The sequence below is a fragment of the Aotus nancymaae genome, unplaced genomic scaffold (assembly GCF_030222135.1).
Source record: "Aotus nancymaae isolate 86718 unplaced genomic scaffold, 86718_ANA_hifiasm-v0.15.2.pri h1tg000009l, whole genome shotgun sequence".
NCBI classification, from domain to species: Eukaryota; Metazoa; Chordata; class Mammalia; order Primates; family Aotidae; genus Aotus; species Aotus nancymaae.
The window spans coordinates 1,453,269-1,467,262 of record NW_026988420.1 but is presented as its reverse complement, the minus strand read 5'-3'; the positions used below and the strand labels follow the sequence as shown (position 1 = coordinate 1,467,262).

At 39.3% G+C, this 13,994-nt stretch overlaps 1 protein-coding gene across 2 annotated transcripts in view; it reads right to left on the bottom strand.

Annotated features, from left to right (window-relative positions):
• The window catches only part of LOC135273845 (centromere protein J-like), a 42,908-nt gene that overhangs the window by 12,491 nt on the left and 16,423 nt on the right, over nucleotides 1-13,994 (bottom strand). For both annotated transcript variants that reach the window (XM_064373496.1, XM_064373497.1), the window contains exons 5-9: nucleotides 12,719-12,830; nucleotides 11,788-11,890; nucleotides 10,042-11,662; nucleotides 8,540-8,672; nucleotides 3,765-3,930 (exon numbers count right to left, since the gene is read on the bottom strand). In XM_064373496.1, coding sequence (XP_064229566.1) covers nucleotides 3,765-3,930; nucleotides 8,540-8,672; nucleotides 10,042-11,662; nucleotides 11,788-11,890; nucleotides 12,719-12,830 — 2,135 coding nt within the window. The remainder of the gene's footprint in view (nucleotides 1-3,764; nucleotides 3,931-8,539; nucleotides 8,673-10,041; nucleotides 11,663-11,787; nucleotides 11,891-12,718; nucleotides 12,831-13,994) is intronic.

Genomic DNA, 13,994 nt, shown 5'->3' with positions numbered 1-13,994 from the left:
ATCATCAATTCCTCAATGATTGCCAGTTTCTAGTACATCAGGGGGTCTCAATAAATTTGCTGAATGAATAAATACCCAAAACAAAAGTTAATACTTTTTTAAAACATAACCATAACGTAAAGGAAGGTTAAATATGCCCTCTCCTTAACTCTGATGATTTAATAGAGTATCAATAAACATAACAAACATGTTCCTGTTTTTAAAGTATATTTTTGCACAGAAGTAGAAAGAAAGGTAAATACGAGGAACTATGAATAAGCCAAATAGTGTAAGGAAGAAAAGGAACTGCACCAAAACCAGCAAGAAATAATGAATACCCAGGGTCACACATGATAACCAAGTATGAACAGGGTCCAAAACTTCAATCAACACCGGAAGTCATATAAACGAACAAAGGCGAGAGTTCAAGAATGAGTTCCCGCAGAGGGCGGGCAACTCACCAGCCCAGCCCGTCCCCACCCAACAGGCCCCTGGAGGGGCACAACCCAGAGCTGCCAGCAGTGAGGATGTGCCCAGTCCTGCACGGTGCACTGTGGCAGCCACCAGCCGGCCACACGTGGCTACTAAGTCCTGGAAATGTAGCTAATGGGAATGAGAAACTGATTTTTCCATTTACCTCTAATTAATTTAAATGTAAATGTGTAAACAGCCACACAGGGCTAAGAGCTAGCAGCCTGGACTGCAGTCTGAGAATCAGACGACACATCGTGTGAGGTTTGAAAGGCACCAGTTTGCCTGAAAAGAAAACCCACGTTACTCACCTAACAAAGTACAACAACAAAAGGAAGTGCATTTGCTGTGGCTTGAATCACTTTGAAAGAAGTGGTCAGGATCAGAGCTATGAGGAAGAGGAGAAGAGGGGAAAAAACACAATCTCATAACCTTGGGTGGTCTAAGGAGGTTATTTATTTTTTCCCCTTTGGATCTGGTGAGCTTTCCATCACAGCAAGGTTATCAAAATATCTCTAATCCTAGGAGATTCAAAAAGAAAAATGAAGTGACAAACTCATCATGTATTTTAGAATAGGCTATGGTTTTAAATTTGGTGAAGTTTTCTGGTAGCAGAGTTTGTTACAACTACTGTTTAAAGTATTTGGCTTGTTCACTAAAAACAGCCATACTAAATTTGTAACTATAATTCAGATTGTTTAAAATTCAATTAAGTTTAATATCAATTTTTAACCTCTTACCAATCAAGTGAAGAACAAAATATACTCTTAAGAAGTGCGTGCTAGTAGAATTAAAAATTAATTATAGGTGGGCACCTATAATCCCAGCTACTCGGGGGCTGAAGGAGAATCGCCTGAACCTGAGAGGTGGAGGTTGCAGTGAGCCAAGATGGAGCCCCTGCACTCTGTTATGGTTGATGGAGTGAGACCCTGTCTCAAAAATAAATAAAAACAACTAAATATCGGCAAGAGGTTTATGAAGGGATAATCTGGCAATTTGTATCCATGTACATACGCTTTAACCTCAAAATTCCACTCGTAGGAATCCATCCTAGAGATACACTCCAGGAAGTAAGCTATGTGAGGACAGGGATTGATTGTTTTGTCCATTACTGCATTCCCAGTCCATGCCTGCTACACAGCACCTACTCACTAGCCACGTGCTGAATGAGTAAGTAGGAGAATGACTGTGAGAAGTGATATATGCACAAAGTTATTCAGTGTAGCCCTTCTTGTATTCTTGCAAATAGAAAAAGAACAGAAATAAATAAATGCTTAGGTAAGAATATTATGGCACACACTGCAATTCTATACAATAATAAAACAAAGAATAAAGATGTTTTGTTAAGATACATAATGATTTCAGTAGACTAACATTAATGTTTAAAAAAAACCACCATGGATATATATATGTATTTGCTAAGAATTTCTCTGGAAAGATAGAAGATTGATCGCACTGGCTGCCTCAAGAGAGGTGAATCAGAATGCAAACAAATCAACTGTAAAAAGATACAGAGCGATTGGAAAATCTGAATGTGGACTAAATATTAGTTGATATTAAAGAATTACTGTAAACTTTGTTAGGTGTGACAAACGTATACTTTTTTCCCCCCGGGACGGTGTCTCACTCTGTCACCCAGGCTGCAGTGCAGTAGCACGATCTTGGCTCACTGCAACCTCCTCCTCCCAGGTTCAAGTGGTTCTCCTGCCTCAGACTCCCAAGTGGCTGGGACTACAGGCATGCCACCACAGCCAGCTAATTTTTTGTGTGTTTTTAGTAGAGATGGGGATTGGCCATGTTGGCCAGGCTGGTCTCTAACTCCTGACCTCAAGCGATCTGCCTGTCTCGGCTTCCCAAAGTGCTGGGATTACAGGCGTGAGCCATTGCGCTCAGCCAATAATCTTATTTTTTTAAAGATGCCTTTCTCAGAGAAACCTACTAGACTGTTTATGGGTGAAATGAACAGATGTCTGGGATTTCACTTTTTAAATTCCAGATTAAAAAGCTAACAAAAGATTAGAGGGGAGACAGAGATGAAATCAGAAAGACAAAATGATCACTGGTGAAATGGAAATTCATTCTATTATTCTTCCTACTGTCATGTGCTTTTGAAATTTTCTATAATAAAAAATTATTTTCAAAAAACAACTGAATAAGTGGCTAGGGCAAGGGTGAGGGGGAAATTTCACTACACATCTTTTTGTACCTTTTGAATGATAATGTATTTATATTGCCTTTGGAAATAACAGTTTTAATACTGTCAAAGTCTAATACATAGATTTAATAAAGTAAGTATTAACCAAAACATAATGGTACGTTTCTTCCCACAAAAATAAAGAATGAAAGGCCCTGAGCACCGTGCTATTGAGTCACTCAAGCTGGAGGGTGCAGGTGAGATTGCTCGAGGACGGCTGCGTGAGACAGGAAGAAAGTAAAGGCTGGAACTCAAAACTGCTAGTCATTAAAATACAGACAGTGGAAGGTGAGTTTGCTGTTTTTCTTTTTTGAGATGGACTCTTGCTCTGTCACCCAGGCTGGAGTACAGTGGCATGATCTCAGCTCACTGCAACCTCTGCCTCCCGGCTTCAAGCGATTCTTCCCCCTCAGCCTCCCGAGTAGCTGGGACTACAGGCGCATGCCACCACATCCGACTAATTTTTGTATTTTTAGTAGAGACAGGATTTCACCATTTTGGCCAGGCTGGTCTTGAACTCCAGATCTCGTGATCCACCTGCCTCGGCCTCCCAAAGTGTTGGGATTACAGGCGTGAGCCACCGCACCCAGCCGGTGAGTTTGCATTTTATGCTAGAAGCAATGGATTGCCATTTTAAATTTCTCTTTTGCTAAGTTTTAACTTTGGTGAAGTCCAATATATCCATGTTTTATTTTATAGTTTAGTTGTGTCTTTTAGAAATCTTTGCATATGCCAATATCGTAAATAAATTCACCTATTTTTTTCTAGAAAGCTTACAAAATTTTAGCAAGAACTGCATGAATTCTTTTTTAACTTCTACAACCTTCTGATCATGTCCATTTCTAACTATGAAATGAACAGGACTGGTAATCTGGCCTATCAGTTTCTAAGTTTTAGAATCAAACACCTGGTTATTTATGGCTGTAAGTTATGATAAATCAACAGAACTAACAGTATTTGGTGTGTGGCAGGTCAAAAAGATTAACACAACATTATGCTGGTGAATTTCCAACTCCCGGCTTCTTCATTCATCTGTGACATTATCATGGTCTTTTCTAGGAAGGCTTTACTAGTAAGAAAAGAACTGATAAATATTTTACTCTTTAAAAGTCTAGCATACCTGTATTTCTTCTCGTTCCTTTTTATCTGGAAAAGCTCTTGCAGCTGTAGTATACTTTTCAAAAACTTTACGTTCCTTTTGTAGCTTCCTCATTTCCTCCTTTTTAAACTCTTCTATTCGAGCTAATTCTTTTGCTTTCTGTTGTTCAAAGTCTGCAATTTCTTTCCTAAAATGACCAAACTATGTTATCACCTAGGGAGACCATCTCAGTGCAGTGATGTGCAGAACCTGTTGACAGGCGAGTAACTGCCAGTCCTAGTGAATTCATCTTCAATCCATAGGCCTGAAATAACAGCCAATCCACTCACCAAAGCATTCATCCAACAAGCATTCACTGGGTGCCTATGATGAATCAGGCATTCTACAAGGTAGTGAGGAAACCACAGTGGAAAAAAACCCAAAAATCCTAGCTGGGCACAGGGGCTCACACCTGTAATCCCAACACCAAGAGGCCGAGGCAGGCTTCAGCCCAGGAATTCAAGGTTGCAATAAGCCGTGATCGCACCACTATACTTCAGCTTGGGCAACCGAGCAAGACTCTCTAAAAAAAAAAAATTGTACTCCCGCAGCTTCTTACATTCTAATGGGAGACAGACAATAATAAAGAAGATAAATGGGCACATGGAATATCAGAAGCATTAAAGAGAAAAAGCAAGAAAGCTTTCAGGAAATATGAGAGTTGGAGGGTGAACTTGTGTTGTACATGAGGGTTGTCTTGCTGAGATAACATGAAAGAAACCTGAAGGAAATGAGAACCAACCCGAGAGTGTCCACACACAGCAGCACAGGCAGAGGGAGCAGAAGGTACCAAGGCCCTGAGGCAGGAATGTGCCTGAGGTGTTCAAACAACAGCCAGGAGGCCAGTGTGGCTAAAACAGAGTGAGCAAAGGATGGGTAGCAGGAGAAGGTGTCAAAAAAGGAGGAGGCAGGCCGGGCTCAGTGGCTCACATCTGCAATCCCAGCATTTGGGAGGCTGAGGTGGGCAGATCATCTGAGGTCAGGGGTTCAAGACCAGCCTGACCAACATGGTGAAACCCCATCTCTACTAAAAATACAAAATTAGCTGGGGGTGGCGGCACATGCCTATAATCTCAGCTAGTCGGGAGGCTAAGGCAGGAGAATCGCTTGAACCTGGGAGGTGGAGGTTGCAGCGAGCAAAGATCACACCATTGCACTCCAGCCTGGGCCACAGAGTGAAACTCCATCTCAAAAAAATAAAAGAAAGAGGCCTTGATCAGATGAACTGTCCAAACCCAGGCTGGCTCTGGATGTGTGTGAAGAGCACAGACACAGGCAGCAGAGAGACATGCTGGGAAGATTTTAATAACCAGGGAAAGCCAATGGGCCCCTGGCTGAGAGTGTCAGATCTGAGACAGTGAAGCTGTCGGGTTAGAAATGAACTGAGAGAGCAAGAGAAGACTCAAGCACGACTCCAGGATTTTCTGCTGGGCAAATGGAAGAGCAGACTCATGTGCTGAGACAGGGAAGAAGAGGAGAGTACGTTCAAAAGGGAATGTCAGGAACTCACTTTTTCTAAATGATCAATTTAGACACTTATCGGCTCTCCAGGTAGAGAGAACAACGAGACGGTGGGATAGGAGATGTGGGCAAGAGATCTGGACCTGGGACATGACAGCATTTAAAGCCTCGAGACTGGACGAGTCTCTCCCTGCCTCACCAGAGGGAAAGGAGACAGAAGAGGTAAAAGATATTCCTACTGGCTAAATATTCAAAATGTCTACAGGGTGCACACAATCATACAGTCAAAGCAAAAACTAGGGGAGAATACTTGTGGCACATTTGAGAAAATTTAATATCCTGAAAAATGAGCAAAGGCCACGAAGAAATTTACAAAATAAACACAAATGACCACTAAATATAAAAACATGCTCAACTTTATCAATAAGTAAAGAAATGCAAACTTTAGCAAGTGAAAGGTGGCATAATAACGAGGTTGGCAAGATCTGAAAGACTGCTAACGCTCAACTCCAGTGATGGGGAAAGGGGTGAGAAGAAGCCTCAGATGCTGACTGGGGCAATGGAAATGCCTAAAATTAATCACAAGGAAGTAGATTTTTAAATTAAAAGTGCCTCATACATATGATGATATTCCCTGTAATTTATAATTGTGAAAAATTCTAAACAAGCTAAATTTCCATCAACAGACTGATTAGCCACAGTAGCATTCATACAATTATTTCAAGGATACAGAAGACTAGGGTGTGCTAATGGGGTAAGATGTCTATTATGTTATTAAAATAAAAAGCAGGCTGGACATGGTAGCTCATGCCTGTAATCCCAGAACTTTGGGAGGCAAAGGTGGGGGGATCACTTGAGCCCAGGAGTTCAAGACCGGCCAAGGCAACATGACAAAACCCCGTATCTACAAAAAATACGAAAATTAGCTAGGTGTGGTGGCACGTGCCTGTATAGTCCCAGCTACTCAGGAGGCTGAGGTGGAGGATGGTTTGAGCCTAGAAGGTGGAGGGTGCAGTGAGTCAAGACTGCACCACTGCACTCCCGTCTGGGTGACAAAGCCAGACTCTGCCTCAAAAAAAATAAAAATAAAATAAAAAGCAGAAGCCAGGTGCAGTGGCTCATGCCTGTAATCCCAGCACATTGGGAGTCCAAGGCAGGCGGATCATGAGGTCAGGAGTTCGAGACCAGCCTCACCAACATGGTGAAACTCTGTTTCTACTAAAAGTATAAAAATTAGCTGGGTGTGGTGGTACGTGCCTATAATCCCAGCTACTGGGGAGGCTAAGGCAGGAGAATGGCTTAAACCCAGGAGGCGGAGGCAGTGAGCCAAGATTGCACCACTGCACTCCACCCTGGGTGACAGACCAAGACCCCATCAAAAATAAGATAAAATAAAAAAGCAGATTAAAGACCCCATACAGTAGAGCCCAGGGTTGAGAACCACACTGCCTAGGCTGGCACTGTGGCTGTCACTTACTAAGGGGGGAAACAAAAAGCTTTCTTCTCAGTGCATCAGTTTCCTCATCTGTAAGGTGGGAAGGATAACACAAGGTCTAAATTTGAGGACTGAATTTTGCTTAGAACAAAGCAAAACTGACATAGGGAAAACGCTAAAAAAAAAAAATTTGTTTTAAAAGAAAAAGAAACAGCCATTATCTTATGATCTAAATGTTGCTTAAAAGAAAAAGATGTCCATTTTGAAATAATGATGTAGAGGCATTTTAAAAGTCATCTTGGGTAGAGAAGGGATTGGAATAAGTTCATGTTTTACCCATCACAACTATAATAAGCATATATTTATAGTATATATCAGCAGAAAAAGATATTTCCATTTAAAAATAATATTCAGAATTTGATTTTTAAGCATAGCTCGAAATACAGTGTAGTAACTGAATTTCCTTTTTAAGTGGATTAATAGCTGTCTATAAACCTTTATCTGGAATTTATGGGCCAGGTGTGCTTTAGAATTCGTATTTTTCAGGTTTTAGAAAAGAAATACAGAAGCGATGTCATGGAAGATGGTGGGGTAGGATGCTCCAAGCATCAGTCCCTCCACCAAAGCAGCTATTGAACTAGCAGCACCTGTCAGAATCAACCATTTGGGAACTCTGGAGACTAATGAAAGACTTGTGGTGTCCTGGGGAGTCTAAAAGAAGAAAGAGGCTGGGAAATCTGGGTGAATTTCAGCATTTGCATAGCAGCCACCATCCCCTAGATCCAATCCCGCAGCAGATAGCCATGGGAACTACCGTTATATGAATTTCTCCTCAAACATTAAAATAACAAATACCAAAAAACAAAGAAATACAGTGTGGGTGCGATACATAATATCCCCAGCAAGACCCACGGCTACACTTGGAATCAAAAGTATTAGTGTTTCTGCCACGGAACTTAGGACTATTCGCAAGTACAATTAAAAAACTATGTCTACGTAAAACTTATATATATAAATATAAATAATAAATATAGTATATACAAATAGCCTCATGTACATTTAGTTCAAGTTTTGCTAACCATAAAGTCAGATAAGATCATGAACTAGGGTAGGAAACGATGTGTCATACTGTCAACTGCTGTGGGTGGAGTTGTGTCCTCTAAAACAGTACGTTGAAGTCCCAGTCCCTGTGAATGTGACCTTATTGGAAATAGGGCCTTTGAAGATATAATTAAGATGCCAGTTAAGGTGAGGTTATAGTGGAGAAGGGTGGGCCCTTGATCCAATATGACCCTATCCTTTAAAGAGGCACTGAGGCACACACACGGAGGAAAATGGCATGTGAAGACACAGACAGAGGGAAGACAGCCATGTGACCCCAGAGGCAGAGACTGGAGTGATGTCGCTGTAATCCAAAAAATATCCAAGGAGTGCCTGAAACCACCAGAAGCTGGAGGAGCCAGCATGGCCCGTCTTGCTGATGCCTGGACTTGGGACTTACAGCCTCAAGAAACATAAGAAAATAAATTCCTTGTTTTAAGCCACCTAGTTGGTGGCACTTTGTTACAGCATCCCAGGGAAACCTATACACTAACTAACCAAAGTACTATTGAATCCATAGCTCAAACTATTTTTCAAATTTCAATTTATGATCTCTTCACTAAGAAAATTCCCGTTTTGACACATCATTGACTACATTGGGTCATTTTATTCAGTAAAAAAATCTTATATGATACAGATTTCACCTCCTTTTCAATTATATTTGTTGGATTGACTGAAAATGTTTCAGATTGCTTAGATGGTTTTAAAGATAAAACTGAATCACTGCATATTTTCTCCCAATTTACAGACCCAAACGTACCTGAGTTTTTCCAAGGCACTTTCTCGTTCACTGCGAAGTTTAACTAAAGATGCGTTCTCAGCTTTAAACTTTTCTATTTCTGTCTCCAGTTCAGTAATTTTGTCTCTCAAAACCTGGGATCCAGCATTGTCACCTATAAAATAGGCCATAAATACTGAACTTTGCAAAAGGGCTTACAGCAGCAAAAACACTAGCTAGCTAGTAACACTAAGAGCCAAGAATATGGCAAACATCTGTGCCATTAAAATGCATTCGAAACAATGCTTCACATATGAAAAGGAAAAAAAATTAAAGCTAACTTTCCTGAGGAAACCAGTGCAAATTTATGAAAGAATTAATCAACCTCAAAAGAGTATCGACCTGACAAGGAATCAACATGATACATAAAATCATTCAAAACCATTTCTTAAAAGCCAATACATAGAAATAGTTTAAGAACATGAGTAAGTAATCCACAAGAGATCTAATGGGCTAATCAACACCAAAAGCAAAGTTCATCCCCTACTACTAATCAAATAAATGCTAATTAAGATTTTTTCTCTTTATCAAATTTGCTATTTAAAATGTAAAATAGCCAGTGCTTCTGTCCTGCAATTCAAATAAGCATTTTATCCATTAGTACTTTTTTAGAAAATAAATGCGATCCACAAGGCTAAAGGAATGAGGCAAGTTATACTTCTCTGTCATATTAAAAATACATAGGAAAAATGATGGGAAGGAAATATCCCAAAATGGCATAGCCGTTACTTTTGGGTAGCTAAGTTTGTAAATATGTTTACTTCTATACTTTTTAAGCTTCCAAACTTTCTACAAAAAAAATGTTACTTTTAAAATCAGAATTTTAAAAAAATAACGTGATAATTTATATTTCAAAGCGCCTATGCTATGCTAGTCAATTGGAGTTTATAATATAATATAATGGAAAGGAACCTTCCAGTGTAAGTTTAAAAAGTCCATTACATCAACTGAAATACTAAACATCCATTAAATGGAATGAGGTAGATGTGTGTATGTGTTAGAACAATCTTCAAAATTTATCATAAGCAAGGTGCAAGACAGTATCCAAAAAGCGTATTTTCATTTGTTTAGAAAAGTAATTATATACCAGCTCACACATATGCTTTTATATGCAGGGCCTCTTTAGAATACACAAATGAAATGGTAATGCTGGTACTTCTAGGAAGGGGGACTTGGACCTGGTCTGGGGAAGAAAGGAAACGTAGGAGTTTTGATCTTATCTCACTTTATTAAAATGTAATTGATTTTAAAGTCTTCAGAAAGTCAAAAATGAAGTTTAAGTTTGAAAAATCTGAAAGGACAATTCAACTGAATCTCTTATACTAGTGACTATTACATTTTATAGACACACAAATCAGATTTTTTCAAATCACCCATTAATTTGACTTCTATTGAGGAGTGTTAGGATTGTAAGCATTCTGACAGCATTGATAAATGTTAAATTTCTAACATTCTGATACATATTTTATAATGCTCTGACTCACCAGGTGGTTTGTCTTGACTTCTGTTTAACTTGGGTTCACTTCCCAAGTGTGAATCTGACTTTGGTTTTGGTTTCAAGGAAGGAAAGAATTTGCTCATCAGCTCCGACGTAGGAGGAGGACTTCCGCTCATTCTAGATTTGCTCAAGTCTTCTCCCTTCTTGACTGGTGCAATCTTCCTTCTTACTGTTTTGTCCAGGATGCCTACTTCGTTATTAGGGTAGCACGTCTGCGGCGTCCCGTAACTAGATTCATTCCCAAGAATAACATCATGATTACACAAATTCTCCTCAAGGTCAGTCCAAGTTCTTTCATCATCAAAGTCCATTTTACTCATACTTAGGGATGAGGATCTTGAGGGCTCAGACACTTGATGTTTTCTGCTTTCTATGATAGACTCATCACTACTGTAATCTTTATCAGACAAATCCAGATCAACATCTCTCCTTTTATCTTCTTGAGTCCCGGTGTCCCTAAAAGGCCCCTTACCGTCACAGACTTGTGGGCTATCCTCTCTGCTGCTGAAGCCCCTTTCTCTATCTTCAGTCGATGGTTTTATGGTAACATCAAGCTGTTCCTCAGAGGCAGTGCTACTGTCACTGTTCATAACACCTTCATTGTCACCTGCAATCCATTCAGTTTGATTTTCAGAAGTGCTCTTTTGGAAGGCTTTCCTACTGATTTTACAAGGCTGTTCCCTCGATTCATCAGCTGAGGACGATGAACGGTTTTGTTTGGGTGTGACCTCACACTCACTCTGCTTCTCACGTGCAGCGTGGGCCAAATCCTCACTGCGGTTACACTGACGGACGGGACCTGCCGGATTTGTCTTCTGCGGCACAGCTTTGACAGGGGTGGAAGACATCCGGTGACCTTTGCGGATCTCTTGATCCCTTTCTAAGATTTTCAGTACAAATGAGGAATTACTAGAAAATGATATTTCATCAGCAGCTTGTTCTAAAAACAAAAACTCATTTAATTCCAAATTTTCCTTTTCCTTTTCTCGTTCCCAAGTCTCTAACGTTTTCTGAAGAGAAACATCAAGAGAAGATTCCGAGTCTTTCACGGTCTCCCTGACACAGCTCTTAGAAGCCAGGCGGCTGGCCGGCCCTGTTGAAAGAGGATGTCTGTCTTTATCTGGTGTCTCATTCCACCCTGTACAGCCAGTATCGCAAGGTTTTGGACGCTCAGGTACATTTTCTTTATTATTAGATGTAACTTTTTTTTCAAATTTGATCTGGTCTCTAAATTGCCCATCATATTTCTTCCCCGTCTGTATTTTCAACGCTGATGGAGACAGACTTTTCCTGTTATTACACTTCAGCATTTTTGGCTTCTGACTGATGGTGACAGAACCCCTCCTGGTTCTAGCTTTGTTGTCCTTTTTAAGGGTAGGGTTCTCTGCATACAGTTCTTTATTTATGAGAGCGGTTTTCCGCTGGAGTTGCTGTCTATCCATTTTAAATAGAGGCTGGTCCTCAGAAGTGCTCTGGGCAGTCACTAGTTTACTTTCTTTCCCTTTCTGAAACTTAGATTTAGCATTAGTAAATCTGGCTAAACCTTCTCCTCGTTTTAAAAATGGTTGTTTTGGTTTTGCTTTGATTGGCAATGGTCCTTCTGCTTCCTAAAATAAAAGAATATTTGAATTAATTTTGGTATGTCCAAGTCATCTGAAAGTTATTTTTAAAACAAATTAGATAAATCTCTAAAGCCTCAGAATGATTTAATCAAAGGAGCGCAATTGCTAACCCTCAGCTGTTTTTGCTTCAGTTCTTGCTCTTCCAACCGAATTTGTTCTTCTAAGTAGTCTTCAAAGGTCTGTTTCCTTTCTCTAATAGCAGCTTTAATGGGCCTAATTAGAAACACAAAGTTATTGAACATGCAAATCATGATGTGTGAATATTTGACACTTAGTGTGCCTGGTATGGAAACCCTAGACTACAGGGAGAACTAACCTTTCCCAAAAGCAGTGCTTCCCTTTGAGAATCTAATGAAAGCCACAGTCCTTCTCCACCCCTTAAATATAAGAATACACAACACTCTCCACGTGACTTGGGAGCCCTAAGAACGCTTCTGAAGTCCATCTATCCATTATAGATTAATATGTGGAATAACATATTCATCAAATAATTTTAAAATGTATTTGAAAAATAGATTACTAACTATGCATTTTTTTAAACTAAGAAAGGCCCTTAATGTGAGTAGAGCATAATCAAAAAAGTCGTTTTGTCCATATCATATTGAAAATTTTGAAATATATTTTTAAAATAATCAACCTAATATTTAAAAGATAAAATACTTTAAATTTGCCATATTTTAAAATTCTATCACTGATTATGCAATTATAAATAAGTGACACCAAATGGGAGATGCCGATACTTAATTTTTCCCTTTTCCAAAAATAGGATTTAACTATTTGAGAGAAGATTGATTTTATTCAGATGTTTCTCTTAAGTGAAAAAGCTTTGACAATACAATGTCAAAGCAGTTTAACTGACATATCTCCCCAACCTCCTTTGTTGTTCACAGTACATAACAGGTTGTATCTTTAACCTTAAAAGTACAGTCAAACAAAAACAAGAAAAGTATATATCTTTCAAACACGGAAAGTGTTCCGTAACAAAGGCCAGCTATTGTACTAAATAGTCACATTTGCCACTTTCAACATGAACATATCTACCTTTCTTCAACATTAGCCACTTCTGAGGAATTGTCACGTTTTTTAAAGTTCTTATCATTCGCTTCCTGAATCTGTTCCGTCATTTTCTCCCAACATGATAAAATACTTTCTCCTAAGATAAAAATTAGGAACAATTTAGCTCAAGAAAAGCATATTAATGTCTTAAAACATGAGAATTTTAAAGTTACTATGCTAAGATATTTTTATTAAAAGTAATGTACGTCAAAGATTTTACAACACTCAAGGAATTCTTTAATATAATTAAATAATTTGAGACCAGCCTGGCCAACACGGCAAAACCCTGTCTCTAGAAAAAAAGATACAAAAATTAGGCAGGCGTGGTGGTACACACCTGTAATTGCAGCTACGTGGGAGGCTGAGAGTGAGCAGAGGTTGCAGTAAGCTGAGATGGTGCACTGCACTCCTGCCTAGGTGACAGAGCAAGACCCTGTCTCAAAAATAAAAATAAAACAAAATAAAGGCACTTGACATTCTTCAAAAGGTTAATGTCATGAGAAAAAGAAGTATGGGCTTTTCTAGTGATAAAAAGACTAAAGAGTAATAAGAATCAAACATAATATATGAACTTGACTGGATATGCATAAATTTGATTGGTTCCTTTAAAAAAAAGCACCTTTACTCAAGCCTGTAATCCCAGCACTTTGGGAGGCCGAGGCGGGTGGATCACGAGGTCAAGAGATTGAGACCATCCTGGTCAACATGGTGAAACCCCGTCTCTACTAAAAATACAAAAAAAAGCTGGGCATGGTGGCGCGTGCCTGTAATCCCAGCTACTCAGGAGGCTGAGGCAGGAGAATTGCCTGAACCCAAGAGGCGGAGGTTGTGGTGAGCCAAGATCGCGCCATTGCACTCCAGCCTGGGTAACAAGAACGAAATTCCGTCTCAAAAAAAAAAAAAAAAAAGCACCCTTAAAAGACATTTTGGGATAACTGGGAGAATTCCAAAATGAACTTGAATATTAAGGAATTATAATTAATTTCCTTAGATATAATAATAGCACTGTGGTTATACTTGATGCATACGGAAATATTTGGAATGAAGTAACATACTGGTAAGTATATCAGTAATCAATGCAGTGGTCTTTCAACTTTTCTAGATGTTTGAAATTTTCCAAAATAAAAGGCTAGGGAAGCATATTGTATAAAAAGGAAGAAAAATACATTTGAGCTTTCCATACCAAGGAATTAATCCTAAATTAGGAACAAGGCATTATGGCTGGGTGCAGTGACTCAGATCTGTAATCCCAGCACTTTGG